We start from the raw sequence: 16,670 nt of genomic DNA, 5'->3' as shown, positions 1-16,670 counted from the left end.
TAACGAAAAAAAAAAATTCATTCAACGCTAAGCGCATTAGAATCATTCCATGGAATATAACAACCAAAACAAATCGCAACGAAGCGTATTCCGCATTCGCACGTGCATTTTTAAATCGCTTATTTCCAACTGCACTGTTGCCGGCAGAATTTGACTACCGTAGTGGCACAGGTGAAAGGCCGGGTACTAATAGAATACATGCAGCGGTTAACACTGACGTTTGAGACGAAGAATGCTGAATAAATAAATTTCATGCTTGTTCGCTAGTTTAAAGTTCTCGATAACGTTTACTCAACTATCATCCTTTGAAGATTATAAAAATGTCAATGTCGAAATATACCGACGCATCACACAAAAAATATCATCCGAATCATCCTCGTCAGAATCCGCTGCATTTAGCAGCCCTCTAGGGGCAAGCATCGGAGGCGTCGCCACAGTCGCCGCGATGCCTTGTAGGTGGCGCCATCCAGTCGCGAGGTATATGCCGGGCAGGGTGGAGGTGTCTGCGTCGTCCGCAAGGATACGACGTCGGTTGCCGCGACGCCGCCGCGGTTCGCGCAGGCACAGGTACGAAGTGCGCGCGTTTTCGAGGCGGTATCGCGAAAAGCGCAGGAGTGGCGTTTCCACGTATCGTGTCTGATGTTGCTGGTACAGGCCGTCGTTGATGGGTAGTGGTAGTAGCAAGAGGTTCGGCGGCATCGTCGGTAAGAGGTGATCAGGGAAAGAAGAGGGAAACCAGGGGGGAAGGACAGAGATAGAGGCAGTTGTATCGCGCGGTGCAGTGCGAAAAGTGTTCGCGAAGGGGACCCCTGGTTCGTCCCGTGTGTGGGTGTGCGTGCGTGTGGCCAGGCAAGCACATAGAACGTTGACTAGTGACACACACACGGTGTCGGGAAAGGGGGAGGAGATAAAGACGGAAAACACGGGCTCCGCCGGATAATCGTTGTGCACGGTGTGCGGGTTTCGTGAAGGTGCGTCAAATGACAGTGAGGTGATCAATGTGCTTGAAACATGGCTGAGGAGCTGGTGGTCATCCTGAACCGTGGCGACTCGTCCGGATTCGGGTTCTCGCTCCTCGGTACCGCGGGACTGCCGCACGTCATCTACGACATCGTCGAAAACTCGCCGGCAGCGAAGAGCGGCAAGGTAAGTCTTCTCGAACCAGTCCGGCCAGGCGATCGCAGGGGAACACCCGCGTGCCGTTCGGGATCGGTTGGCTTAGGAATCCGCCTAAAACAGTGGTTACCCTGACTAATCACGGAGGTAGTCGATACCGGTTAATACAAACATTGCGACCAAGGCTTTCGACCGTCCTTTATACGTGACGTGCGTGTGGCTAGGTACTGGAAGTTCGAGGACGGTCAAAGGTGGAATTACAAAGGGGCATCCCTGTGAGATATGCCGTGCACTTTCGCCGTTCCGGTCATTGAAAATCCTGCGAATGCAAGGGCCTGAAAATAACGCCCGGTGTATATCGACCCGTGTTATTATCACGAGCACCCTCTGTCGCCCCGTCTGTTTCTTCCTCGACCTCCGATTACTTTTTATTCTCACGCTTTGCGAGCGGTGTTGGTGCTTCTTGTATATACACCCGTCTTAACGTCGATGGTACAGGCGGGATGCTGATTGGCTGGGTGGGATCGGTTTAACGGCCACATTCCAGCCTGTCGGTCCCTCTGTCCGTGTGCTCTCTCTTCTTTCTCTCTCTTTCTCTCTCTTTCTCTCTCTTTCTCTCTCTCCTTCTCTCTCTTTCTCTCCCCCTCTCTCTTTCTCTCTCTCTCTCTCCCTCTCTCTTTCTCTTTCTCTTTCTCTCCCCTTCTCCTTCCTTTTCTTTCCTCTCTTCCCTCTTTTTCTCTTTCCTGTTTCCTGGGGAACGTACCCCCTTCTCGACGGTCATACAAATTGGAAAATTTGAATCGGTACAGGGCGGCTCGGACCTTTCGCCTGTATATACTGGCCATCCCGTATTTTTTCTTTTCGACCGTCCTTCGCTGCGAAATATTTTGAATGCAGCCATGTTTACATGTCAGAATAGCGAACTCTGTGCGGCGAGCTAGATTACGTCCGCACGATGTTTCCGATTCGAGGCGATACTTTTTTTCTTAGCTTTGTATACCATTGCCATCGCGCGTTACTCAGAATTACGTTTGTTTATAGGCGTAGGTTACGTTCGACGGTTCCTAAATTCATTGAAAATCGGAGAGCGGAGCATCGAACACGTAATTCGGTACGTTGCAGTTGCGTTGGCGAACGCCCGTGTTGCGCGATTAACACGATTCCGTCGGATGGGTCAACTTTAAGTCATCGAAACTTTTCCCACCGGTTTACGCAAGCGCGTCGTTAACCGTTTGCCAATTTTTTCGTGGTACCTGGTAATCTCGTGAACCGAACGTATTCCGTTCCCCCGGTATTCGCGCGGAATAGATCGATTACTTTGTCGGAACTGGTTCCTGATACCTGGCATTGTGAACATGCGTGTGTATTTTGTGCGGCAGATGCGAGATAGATTAACCGATGTGCGCGGACCAGTTTCGAAGAAGCTCGTAACGCGCGACTGAGATGGAAACAGCCGTTAAGGAGCATGTTCGACGGTTATCAACCACGACATATATCTTCTTTCATTATTCCACGGATCAATAATACTTTCGAGATGATTTCTATACAGGCTCCTTATATATTTATAAAGAAAAAGTAACAATAAATATTCCTCCCTTCCCTGATGCAGGCGTGCCGTATTTTTAGGCGAGGCAGCTCCCTGTATTTACGAATTGTGCCACTGACAAGTAATCAAAGTGAGTGTGCCGAAAACCGTCGGCCGCGCATGCGCGCACTTTTTGTATTCTGCATAACTGTCATTCGCGAGAAGAATGCGTGTAACAGAGGAGCGGCTGAGTATTACGCGTGATTGGAATGTGTCACTTTGTGCCTCCATCGTCCCCTTTTGCCTTTGTTTTTCGAATTCTTCAAGTCTCACCGGCGACACGGTTTTGTGGCATGTACTACTACTATGAGTCGTGTGCGTACTACTTTGTTTAATGCAGGCCTGCGAACGATAATCATAACCTGCCCCAGGCATTCGTACGAATATACGTCACAAACGTGTTTAATGACAGTGCGACTCTGTTGTACGATGTTGTCCTACCATAGACTTGTCGAACGATATATTGGCATGCGTGTGGTAGTTTAGCGACCCATTGAAAGTATTTTGTGTACGTTGAAGCAGAAGGTTTGGCTTTTTCTCACGGTTAGGGTACTATTTTTTTTATGTTTGTAAATACAACGAAGCAACGATGGATTGAATATTTCTATTGTTGTTTTTTTAAATTTGTGATTAATATGTCTTGATTTTTTTGTTATTATTTTAACCGAAAACCGTTGTTTTTTTAATAATGTTTAATTTATCTCTAACTTGAATATACCGATGAGTTCACCGTACATTCGTAAGGAATGCGTAATGGCACCGGAAATGCACATGCAACTTAGTTGATGTGTCAACGTAAAACTAACAGGAAAAGATTTCAGATTTCGAACGACCATTTAAAGAAATCTATTTTTAACTATTTCTGGTACCTACCATATTTATTCGTTGAATTTTATTGAAAGCGATATGTTTCCTTTTCCCACTAACTGATATGATAGCGAAACGAGTTTTACCAGCCAAGGGTGAGGCTGCCGCATCAGTGACTACCATGGATTTATTGTTCGACTGATACAAAGAATATGTAATATACATTTTGCGTTGTCTGCTAGGTTATACGATTTTCCCTCAAATTTTGAAAATTGCTTTTCCCGTTCTTCTTTTGTAATGCACTATTTCAGGGGCATTGCGGTTTTTTGTATTATTAATGCTTTAGCGGCCGCCATTTTGTTTTGAAATAATTCATCACATTTTCTACCGGATATTTAATATTCCATTATTTATATCTAAATTGTCGCTATATTTGATTTAATATTTTGTTTTTAGTCTCTTCTTATGGATTATAGTTTTTAAACAAATTTGAAAGATACTTTTTGTTGTGGCAAATTTAGATTTCACTTATCCCTATAAGATTCCTCATGTAAATACTTTCTATTATGTATCTTCATTGTAAAGCTATGTGATAATAATTAATGATTGGCAATCATTGCAATAAACACGACAAGAATTAAAATGAAAAATAATAATTTTGATCATCACGTTCCGTTCTATATATCAGAGTAACTGTTTTACATGATACTCTAAATTACCACATTTTCATTCGTCTCATTGATCCTGGAAATACCTGTGCATATGTAGAACACATATGCCCCATTAGGTATTCTCATTCTTATTCCCAAATGAGGTGGAAATTACATCTAGTCTCCTCGTTAGTATCTCTCGCCGACAATTTCGGCATAACCGGCACACACTCGTCCCAATTCAAAAAATCGACACACAAGCATTCAATTTAGTACTCTACCTAGCAGCCAACTATTAATAGCCTCTTGAATAACCATCTCACATAAAAAAAACAGCTTAACAATTTTCACCGAATAACAGTCTCAGAGAAAATCGATTAACCCGTTCGCTATCAATGTCACATATTTGTAACAGCCGCAATCCTATATTTTATATAAAGAAAATGAAATTAATCCTATAGATGTAGTCAGTTGAAGTTATAACCTACGAAATTACATTTAGGGATTCAATGACTCGTTTTAGTTTCATTTGTTTCAATAGTTTGTTTAGAAGTTTTATTGTATTGAATGAAACATTACAATTGAGAGGATCGCCACTGAAACAAACGCTGGTAGCGAACGTGTTAAATTACGTTACCCAAGATGATTTTATTCTATCAGGACTGCTATTGCCATTGAAAGATTTAACAAATCTTTAGTCATTAATCATTAATCTTCAACAAACTATTTTATAACTGGTATATAATGCGGTTAACCCCTTGACGTACTATTTACCTTCGCTACTAAGCTCGTGTAATATTTTACTATCGACGATTTCGAAGAAATGCAACGAAATTTTCCATTCTGCTTCAAGTGGAAATTTCATTTGAAGAGAATACATTGATAATAGTAAAATAATTCGCTTTGATCCGTAATGAACAACATTGATTTTTATTAAATTAATCTAGAAATCTTCATCACGAGCTTCACTCGCCATTGTACGGCAAGGAGTTAATACACACTCATCCCCAAATCAGCGCAATCAATTCCTACAGAAAAAGCAAAGAACAAAAACCCGAATAAAACAATTCCAGTGGAAAAGCATACATTTACTTATGAAACCACATAATTTACGAAACCACCGGCATGCAGACATTCACCGATACACATTTGTCTCGCCATTTTTTCCCTCAATTGACGAAGTCCTGTTCTTTACCGCGAAACGAATTGCTCGCGATTGCCGCGTATCAATTAAGGCGCACGTAAGAAATGGATTCGATAAGGGACCGTTCGCGCAGTAACTCAACGGACTCGCGGAAACACGCGAACGGTAGCCTGCCCAGAGGCTCGAGCCCGCTTTCGTTAGCCCGGCCGCGTCGACCTGGGCTTATGAAATTGCTTTCTTTTTGCTTTTCAAATGATCCGGTTGATCGTTGCCCTACCGCTCGCGGTGTTCGCCTCTAGAGCCGCGTTATGCAACGGTTGCGTGATAACGTAACGAAAGAAGAACTTGAAGTTTCTCGGACGGTACAGCGGAGGCACGCGAGCCCGACAATTAGCCGAACGCGCGTACACGTCGTCGATTTTCTCGAATTTATCGATCGATCGCTTTCTTGATAACTGTAAGACGAATGCGCCTCCCTAGTTTCCATAATCAACGCCCCACTGCAAGTGTGTGCACCTGCGCTCGCGCGCCTGTGCTATCCTTTGCAGTCCTCGAGGCAGACTCGACGTTTAACCCTTTCCACTCGAAAGCTTTTCACCTGAAATATTTAATACTTTCTAATTAGATGTAGATAAAATTCTTTAAAATGAATTTATCAAGAAAGCACACATGCATTAGGGAACAAAGCTATTTTCTTTCAATATTTCGCGTATTGATGTATATAAGGTTAATGGTAAATACCAAGGTTTGTAATTTCGCTGTATTAAATCATCTAGCGACCTGGCAGTCGCCTTTCGAGTGTAAAGGGTTAACGTTATTCCAATATCTCCTTATTTTAACGATTTTTGTTATAATTGGGTATTTCTAATGTCGTAATTAGATCATGTAACACTAGTGTTTGTTTCTTGAATGTTCTTGAGTTCTAGAGTGATTACTTACGATAGAGTGGTTACTTACAATGTTATAAACCAATTTTTGTTGTATTTATGTATAAAAACGAATCTCTGTTACTTCGTTATCAGCTTCATCAGCTAAAGTACGAATTAGACCATACATTTTGATTCTTAATTAACAGCATATGATGACTCAATTATTATTCGATAAGAAGGGTTCAATAGAAATTTCTTTCATATCGAGAATACATTGCATAATGTAACCTATAAACCAGAACCTGAGACGATTTAATATTTATCTGCACTTTCTGCAACACAGGATCGTTGTTACATCGATAGTGCCTTACACCATGCGTTCACATTTGACGTATTAATTTCCGTAGAACTTCCATAGTGTAATTCGATCTAAATCGATCGCGATCGAAAGTGGGACACTGTACGCGGCTCGTATAGTGTATCAAGCTGCACAACAATACTGCATAGTTTATGAATTAATCAAATTCATTAGACGTTCAATAATTATCCATAATTTCTCAATGTTAAACACTTTTATAAATACTAAAACACTACGATACTACTAACAACTTTTCAAATACTACGATCCATATTATAAGAATAACCAAAAGCACAGTATTCTAATGTTTTTTTTATAATACTTATAATATTTTACTGTAATAATTATTATAATACTTTACAACTATAATACTTAACACTAAAGTTATCAGATAGATCAAACTGACTTATTCCTGATTTCTTTTACAATCATTGAGAACATGCAAGCGTCTCAGTGAAATGACTAAATAATCTGATTCGATACTCTTACGAACTAAATCATAAGTTAATAAAAAATTTAGTTAACACATAGTTAACTCCTCACCCTACAATATCGTGTCAGACTCGTGATGAATATTTCAAATAGAATTTGATAAACATAAATATTATTCAATTTGTTTGAATGCAAATTACATATTATTCCTATGTTATCAGTGGTCATACCTTAGAGCACACGCTGACGTGGAATAAGACTGGAATTTTCTCTTATTTTCAATAAATCATTATTAACAAAGTTACATCGATCTCACAAGAGAATCTTTTCAATTTTGATGAAATTTACGAGTCATAGTTCCCAAGAAAATATTTGACACGTATTCTTTCTTATTAGCCAACATCCACTTTCAGGGGCTGAAAATATCTCTCAATCTTGTGGGTTGCAAGCACAATTTTTACAATATCTCTGAAACCAAGCGACGTAGAAAAGAAATTTTCTGTTTAAATTGTTCTCCACAAACTGAATAATTTAAATTCCTTTTCTGCGCCCCCTAGTTTCATAGATGTAAAAAATATACTTTCAACCCTCAACTTTCACGGGTGGTTTCACCTGTTCAAAGTGAATGTTGCTCGATAAGAGAAAATACGTGTAAAATATTTTCTTGAGAACGATGTCTCACATAAGTATCATCGAAATCAGCGTGTGCTGGTTAAAAAAGGTTCCCTTGTCAGTTCAAAAAGAAATCATAGGGTAAAGGGTTACAACATTCCCAGAAAAATAAAAGGAAGTCAATCTGACTGCCAATATTTCTAGTATTAAATCGAGCCATTCATCTTCACGGATGACCCAGTCGAAAAACTGCTAAAGACTATACCAATCATCCAAGTTTCTTTCTCTCGTTTCCTCCGTCCTCGCGGAACAAGTTCGAGCATCCCCGGTATTCAACCCGCATCAGAAAATATGATATAGCGTCCCTGAAGATGGCGTCGTAAATCGGAAGAGTCGGGTGCAACGGCGCCGAGAAATGTATTTCACGTGGTACATACATATATAAGCGGATACGACGACGGTGGACACTGTCGGCTGTTTCCCTCGTTAAAGAAAATGTAATTTTAGCGGGCGTCCAAGGGCGTTTCTTGCGGGGCCGGACTCAATTCTACGCCGGCACGCGCGGGAATGCAATACACCGAGACTCGCCGGTGCGTTTTAATGGGTTCTCGTAACTTGCATTTCACTGGCACAGATACCCGGCGTGCCACGCATTCGTTTTTTCCTAACCTCTCCCCGTGGACCGTGCCGCTTCTTTCCTCTTTTTGTTTGTTGTTTTGTTGTTGCTTCTCTTCCCTCTTCTTTTCCTTTCTTTTTCCACCGTGGCCAAGTTCTCCCTGGTTCGTCGATGCGCTTCCTCTTGTCCGCTCCGTGAAAACGGGTCAACGACCACCGAGGCAGCGTGTAGATAGGTAGGGGTAGTTCTTATTTCGCGTTTGTCGCGGGAACGACTCGCGATTCCTTTTTCGGGCCGGCTCGGCTTGGAACATCGTCGCTCGGATGACGGATCGGCCCGCGGAACCTCGATAAGTGTACTTATGCTTATACTTCGCGGATGTTGCAGTTACAAGGGGCTAATTTGTTTGCATTAGTGTGTATAAAAGTTATCCATTCGTGCGTAATAACGAGTCAGACTTGTTTCATGCTGTAGCATCTTAACCCCTTCCTTTATAACGTGCCAGACTCGTAAATATATTCAACGTGGTTTAATCCCTTGCCTTATAATAATTTGTCAGGCTAGTGATGGAGATTTTCAATTGAATACGAAGTAAATATTATTCTTCTGTAATCGATTAATATACTCGAAAGGAAACAAGAATAGAACATGCCGAGAATTTTTCTCTTTTTCCAGTAAATTGTTAATGATCAAATAGTCGTAGAGTCGAGAAAGAAATCATAGGGAAAAGGGTTAATATACTCGATGCATTTTGTTCGTTGTGTGTAAAATGAATGTCATACAATGGGTTAACCCTTCGTACTAAGAAATCACCTTCCAAGGGACATTTTAAGTGTAAAATAAAAATATATGGTTGCTAAGGGTTGAAGTTAATGTAATACTTGATTTCGTTTGCCACTTTGTGGTAAGAAATTAAATAAATTAACAAGATACTAAACAGAAAAAATTCTTTATCTAAGAATGTAATTTACGGCGTAACAAATGTAGATTAGATTCTTATTTCAATTCCATTCGCCTCGGTCTATGCTAGTTGAAAACTAATTTACTTCTTGATAATTTCAATAATTTCGAACATTCTAAGAATTCCACTAAACTGGTCGTCGGCGTGTTAAAATCTATAAACGCTATAAACGCACCAAGGTCATGTATCTCGAATAGTTTATATTATCGCTATGATCGATGATCTCTTCGCTGGTATCGAAGCTACGATGTAAACGCAGCCGTACTCGACAAAAGCAGCGATGAGAGCGAAGCGAGAAAACACATACTTTTGTTTGTAACGAAAGCGTTCATGTTGAAACAACGCATAGAGCTGCGTTCAATTGATCGATCAATGCTACCTACAAGCTTTTCGCCAACCGTTTGATAGAAACCTAATAGCTTCGCTGTAAACGTACCCTAAGAAATACAGAGCGATTTCGAGGGCGAAAATTTCGCGATCGTGCTAAAAACGCCGGCGCGTCGGACCATCTAAAAATAACTGGCTCCAAACGGGAGGTGTATCAGCGAATAGCGATGCGTTATTGGTGATTTTGTCTTGAGTTGCGTGCTTAACGGTCCGAGAGCAACGGCGATAATTTATTTCGGTGCTGGTGCGATATCGTGACATGATACTTGAGAAATGGTCACGCGATCCTTCTTTTTCATCAATGGGATGATAGAAATTGTAGGAAAACTATAGTTTGACCGTGGAAAGGTAGAAACATGGTGCGCGTGCGCTGGGAGCTACTTGATGAAATGAATTATTATAAGAAAAAAGAAAACGATATAATAAGAAGTTTCCTTTTTTTTTCATTCAGTTTTTAACAAAATATGAATTTGTCATATTTCGTGTGCTTTCCCATTCCTGTTATCTATTTTTCTTTTATTTGTCCAAGATTTGTTGAGTATTCTGTTACTTTTTTATTCTGTTTACTTTATAATTCTTACATATTTTACATAATTTCTTATATATTTTATATTTTCATATATTTTACATACAAGTTAAATGGTTATTCTTATATAAAGGAAGACATATTTGAACTGAGTGTGAAATCGGACGCTCTTGAAGCTATCGTTGCAAGGGCGTTTCTGTTATATAACAAACCTCGATAAGCGAAGAAGATAATTTACAAATGCGTAGGAAAAAATCAAATTGTGCCAAGGGTGTTAAAAGTAGCGGTGACTGGAATATCATACCTGCGTGACACTGGCCGTTGACCTCTGTATCAACCAAGTCGCGGACGCGTGACGCCGGTCGTCAATATATTAAACGACTTAAACGTTGTCATTTTCTATTTCCCAATTTTTTCTTATTGTAATTCGTGAATTGATCGCGTTTATAGGTAATTAAGAATCTTTTTCTATGAATCTAATAAATATTTGTGTATTTTTTAAATTCATGCTAACAAGACTACAAACTGTCACGTTGGAAAATTCAAGAATTTTCTTTTAAAAAAAAACTACGGAGGTTTGCCTTGCTTAAAGACGTTTCTTAAGGATGGCAATTAGACTTGAGAAGCTTACGCAAATATACATTCCTGCACAGGAGTTTCGAGGAATTAACATTAAATAGACTGAAACTTTCTTTATTAATGATTCAAGGAAATTAAAAGTAAAATAAGTCTGTATTCCACGTTACTAAACTTCATTTTTTATTAGTTCTTGCATAGAAGTTCTGCAGTCTGTGTCCTTAAGATAATTCCAAGTAACTAGGACTAGAAAATCAAGTAAACACAGTTCTTGTTATAATAGCAGGTAAAGCAACACATTTATTCACAATCTTAATTATTCGCATTCCTTAAATTAATTAAGATGGCCTTATATATATCAAGGCGAGTGATGAATAAAAATGTATAATAAGTAAATTGTTAATAGCGTAACATAAGAATTTTTATCCTAAATAATTGTTGGTTTTATAACAGAATAATCCATTTTTATTTAAACTAATATAATAGGTGAATACGACGTCTGTATGGTACAAAAGCTCGGATTATAATGAGAACTACATTAACTCTGTTTTATAAATATTGTTATGGAGATCTATTTTTCTTTTTAATACAGTATTGTTTTATCTGCAGAGTCAGATGACTGTCATTGTCAATATTTTTAATAATAATTAACATTAAAACTACCAGACGAGTTAAAATGACCTATTCCTGATTTCTTCTTTTTGCAATTATTAAAAAAAATAACACATACTTCTCTGAAATTATTAAAGAAATTATTATAAAAATTGATTTAGCAATACGCAAACTGAATTGTAAAGCAATTCAAGTTTCAGTAGATGCATTTTTGGAGTTTCTATAGAGGATGTTCAGAAAGCGAATTTAATAGTTCAGTAGTTTTAGTACTATTAATTGTTCCCATTTATCTTTGCTACAAAATAATAGGTATCATATAAAGTGCTCAAGATTTAATCACGGTTAAATGGGAGAATCGTGGTGCTACTGTAGTTTTGATACACTATCACTGGATATTGAAGGGTTGAAACGTTCCCCTAGCATCCACACTGCTCGCATCGCTCAAAGTCGCGTTTCGCGGCTTGGTAAATCGTTTTCTCGCCTGGAGGGATGGATCTCGCGGGCGTAGTCGCGTAAGGGTGGCAAGGAAAGCAGTGTTTACGCGAGAAAGAGAGGGAACAAAACGCGACGTTCAGTTTCTTAATCGTAGCGTCTCTCTAGCCGTCTCGTATTTACCTCGATATTTCCACCTAAGAAGAAACCATAAAATTATGCAGGACTGGAAACATTTGCAGTAAGAATTTGGTAATATATTTCCTATATAGCCAAATGAACAAGACAGCACAAGAATTTCCAGGTTCCACGAGATACCTGAATTTATATAGATTTATCAAGATACAATTCGTGATCTGTCTCCTACTTATTTTGATATTCCACCTTGAAAAGTCAGTAAAAATTCAGGAACCTCGTGGAACCAGATAATTCTTCCGTTATCTTGTTCATTGGACTTAATAGAAAACATATTAACAAACTTTAACTGTAAACATTTGCAATTCTGTATAACTTTATCATTTTTCTTTAGACATAAATATCGAAATAGTGAAGTGGGAATTTGAAACGTTTTAATATGAGCTAATATCGTTTAATGAAAAATATATAAAAGAATATAATTTTGTTTACTTATCTCTTAATTATTGCAATCTTTTTACTTACACTTTTTTATTAAATTAAGTAGACCAAACCCTTCAATAAAATGATTAAGAATTTCATTATTAGTATATATTATATATAGTTTCTCAAGAAAAAGTTGCTATCCTTTTATTTTGATGAGTTATACATCAACAATGACTTTTGTCCGGCTGAATTGCTGAAATATGCTACTATGCGTCGTTTGGCACGAGACCGCAGTGAATAGCGAGCGAGCGAGCAAGCGAATGACATCTGAAAAACGCGGCGAGATGCACCGAGCGCGCTGCTCTGCATTCTGAGCGTGACGAGAGAGCTCGGTGCGAGTTGATCCGCTCGCTCTCCGTTCCGGAGGCGAGGAATCGCCGATGCAAATATCGCCTTATCTACGACGCGAATAGAAACGTCCGTGGAAAAGAAAAAAGAGGGAAAAACGCGTCGACGCGGTCGAATGGCCGTTCGATAGCGAGCGGAATTATCGCGGCGTGGCGTTTTTCGCCGATAGTGCCGACGCGATTTCCCTTTTTCACGTCGGAGCCGTTAATCAAGGGGTTCTTAACCTTCCCCCTTCCTGACTGTGAGCGAGTTTCCCTTTAAGGATAACTTGGAGAAGGAAATTCGGAGGATATATTGCTGCGCTGGAGCATTAATTGCGTGTTGTACAGTTCCAGCGAAGTGTTACCTTTGCGAGCTACGCTTCAAGGGTCCGCGAAGAATTCGCGCGATCGCGGAGGAAATTAAAACGGTGCTTTCGCAGCTTGCCGACTGCTAGGGTAAAGGGAATTTTATTAACCAGTTAACTGCGTTCGACGAGAAGAGAGGTTATCTTAAAATTCAGAGTGATAGTAATTCTTTCAACGATGAATTACGTAGCTATTTTTTCATATAAACGTGTAAATTTTCTGTTTTTTGCTTTTGCTTGTCGTTAAAATATATTGTAGGTACATTTGTCCTGCGTTTGACCAGTAAACATTTTATTGTTTGGTTTTATTGCGTGCACAACGAGAGATTTTCCATATTAAATTCCACAATTAACGGGTTTAACTTGGTTCTGTATTGCACCGATCTTCTTGTTGTACGCTGCTTCGAGGAGTTGATTTCAGATATTTGATTCGTAAATCGTTTCTGCACGATGGGAATTTTTATTCTTGAACGTGATATGTTCGAGTTTTTGGGTTAAATTACAAGTTTACTGTAAATTGAGTTGTTTGTTTTGAGAAAAGTAAGCCAGGACAGTTGAAGCAGAATTAATTTCAATATAGATTAAGGTATAACAGGAAGCTTGTGATTTATAAATTGTACATCTGTCTGTTTTAAACAGAAATTGGTATGAACGAAGAAAGTAAAATTGACTATGCAAAATGCATACTTGAAATATTGAAAAATTGGTGAAAGTACTTTTACATGGCTGAAAGTAGAAGAAAGTAGGCTAAAATGGAAAGGTTTTTTTTGAATCGTAGTAACAAAGTATCTGAAGCAATAAATGCATAAAATATGTAAAAAAAATTTTAATTTTCTAAAGGTATTGAAATATCTGCTTCGCAAAAATGATAGAGTAAAACGGAACACTGATGTAAAATTATATAAAAATACGAAATCTAGTACAATATAGTACCGTAACTATCTTGTTCAATTTTTCAATCGAAAGATAAAAAGAAATCCTTCAAACATCTATATAACATCAAAACTTTTTAACTGAACATCTTTCCAATGGTTTTAATCGAAAAATAACTCACGCATCTGCTTTGCAGTAGATCTCAAATTACATCGAGGACTTATTAGAACCATGTCATGTGATATTAACTCGATACGAGCTCATGATCTATGAAAAACATGACCGTTCTACCTGACCTTTCCGTTTTACTCTATCGCCCCACTAAAAACGTTAGCAAGCTTCCGTATATCTTGTTCTTCCTTCGTTAAATGATCTACTTAATCTTCTTCACTTCTCATAACCACATAAAAGTCTTCCTTTCGATTCTGAATACACTCTCAAGTATCACAATAAATCCAATACCGTCTGAAGGCAATTCCGGATGTCTGGTAATCCTATATTTGCATTGAAGTTTTCCATTGAAAGTTTAGAGTTCTCGAATATCAGATCTTTTGACTGGACGGTTTTGTGTTTACGAGCCTGTGCGCGCCCGATGTAAGCGAGAACGATGAGAAATTGTTTTTTTGATGGATTCTCATTGTAGGGAAGTGTGAATTTCGCCGGAGGCTTGTGTTCCTCGACCACATCCTTAGGACGAGCTCCGCGGACAAGCTCGCCGCGGAAATAGGTGCGGCGGATCTTACAGATACATTATACGAACGTTGCTCGGGGCTGTATTTTTCAGTAAAAGCTCGGCCTCGCGAGGGGAATAGAGAAGTTTATAAAATATCGTTCGCTCCGAACGCGGCGCGGAGTTTTACACCCACGCGGTTCCGATAAAAAACGAAGTTTTAATATACAAACTCGAGGAATCGATTGGCCATAAACATCCTAGACGAAGTAAGTTATGGAACAATTCATCGAAGTTCGGTTTTCACTTTGGATCTCACTTCTTTCTATGTAAATTTATAGATAGTCTTCCTAATCGAGTAAATTGCTAAAAGAATTTATCAGGCTTCTAAATCTTTAGTTGCAGCCTAAACAAAGTTGATCGCTGAAAGCGTTATCCTGGCTACTTTGTGTGTTCGCCTCCATCGATTTAATCGAGTACTTTCACCGCGTCGTCCGGCAACCTTTTCTAGTCGGCTGGAAGAGTTTTTGTCTTTTAGTCGGGTATGCTAATGCAACAGTGACACGGGTCGTTTTTACTACAATTTATCGCGGAGAGCATAATGGCACATCGCGTTTAATTTCATTTCGATTGCAACCCTGTCAAAAGTAAATCGTGGGAAATGTATTTCAATGAACGGGTAATAAAAAGAGTTCTAATTGTCAGGATTCATTTGGAAATTATAATGAGAATATTGCAATCAGGTAAATATAGATATACACATATACAAGATCTTATAAAGCAAACGTCAAATCTTTTTAACCAGTTTTTTCTCATTTTTAAGCATCTTTCGTATTTCATATAGGAGAGACAGAAATAAAATACTTTCTTTATCGCGCTTCTACCTTTTCAGTGTTCACTTTCACGTAGCGTGCTTTTATTTGCGATGAAGACAGAAAATTGAAATGGAAGTATCATTACTTCATTCCAGGTAGAAATTCTGAATACTTAAACTTTATTTCATCAGTTTCAATTCCATTTTCGTGGCAGTGAAGGGACTAGGAAATTGGTTTAAAAAGGTGGCTACTCGTCAGATAAAATTTAATAAGAGAACACAGAAAGAAACTGTTAAGTGGTTAAAAGCAAAATTTATGTTATATCGTGAACTATCTTTTCATCGTAGAGCGTCAAAGATAAGAGAAGTCGTGCGATAAGTTGGTCGTTACTGAATTCTGCCAAGCGATACAGAAAAATCGACCTTTATCTAGTTCGCTCTTGATCTCAGTCTCGCTTCTCCGGACGAAAGGACTGTGTTTTTCGTCGACTAGGGAAGAAAAACGATTGACCTGGCGCGGCACATAAATTCGAATCTTCGGCCCTTCTTTTCGCGTTAGCTCGATGGCTGCTTTACGAGGTTGAATCGATTCCAATTTGGGTCGGAATATAATGCCGTTTGCGGGCTACGCGACAACCTCTCCTTCGACGCTGGAAAAATCGCGTCGGCTTTCATACGACTTCAAGGGAACGAAGATATAAAGTGTATAAGATGATTCGTAAGTGGCCAACTGTACTTCAAAGACAGACGTAGGGATCTCGCCAAACTGAAAGATCCATCGTACCAAATGTCAGTAATGCGTTGGCATTATCAATACGAGTATGAGGCGATTTTTTTCTATTCTGAAGATAAGGTATAATAGGTATATTTATCTAGGAATATTTTTACCTATCGAAAAATATTGGGAACAAAAATTTAATCGCTTACCATATCTTATAAAGCTATATAAATAAATTATTTGCAATATTTCATTCTCATGTTTGTTTTTGAGATACTACTGAATTTGTGTGAATTATAATGTAAACAGTTGTTAATATGTACTATTATATTCTTCTTTAAAAGCTTCTTGATATATAGTATATTTTAACCGGAAAATAAAATAACATTTTTGTTAGTTGAATCGATTGATTATACGTAGTGGAAATAATTTTGCGTGAACAATAACAGAATAACAGAACTGTATTTCTTTACTTGAGGAAACAACGATTTCTCCGTAATAAAATGGCTTCATTCGACTCTTCCTTCGACGTTTGTTTGTAGTTTCAACGTCGACGTGTATCCACGATGCCCTAGATAGGCGAGTCATTTCGTATAA

General features: G+C 38.8%; 1 protein-coding gene across 2 annotated transcripts in view; it reads left to right on the top strand.

Annotated features, from left to right (window-relative positions):
• The first annotated feature begins 482 nt into the window (after positions 1-482).
• Positions 483-16,670, top strand: part of Efa6 (Exchange factor for Arf 6) — a 73,926-nt gene continuing 57,738 nt past the window's right edge. For both annotated transcript variants that reach the window (XM_031988965.2, XM_031988972.2), the window contains exon 1: positions 483-1,146. In XM_031988965.2, the coding sequence (XP_031844825.1) occupies positions 1,012-1,146 (135 nt within the window). In that variant the 5' untranslated portion in view covers positions 483-1,011. The remainder of the gene's footprint in view (positions 1,147-16,670) is intronic.

The sequence above is a fragment of the Nomia melanderi genome, chromosome 13 (genome assembly GCF_051020985.1).
Source record: "Nomia melanderi isolate GNS246 chromosome 13, iyNomMela1, whole genome shotgun sequence".
In the NCBI taxonomy this organism is placed as follows: Eukaryota; Metazoa; Arthropoda; class Insecta; order Hymenoptera; family Halictidae; genus Nomia; species Nomia melanderi.
Note: the sequence above shows the minus strand (reverse complement) of the source record. Positions and strands in the feature narration are given on the sequence as shown.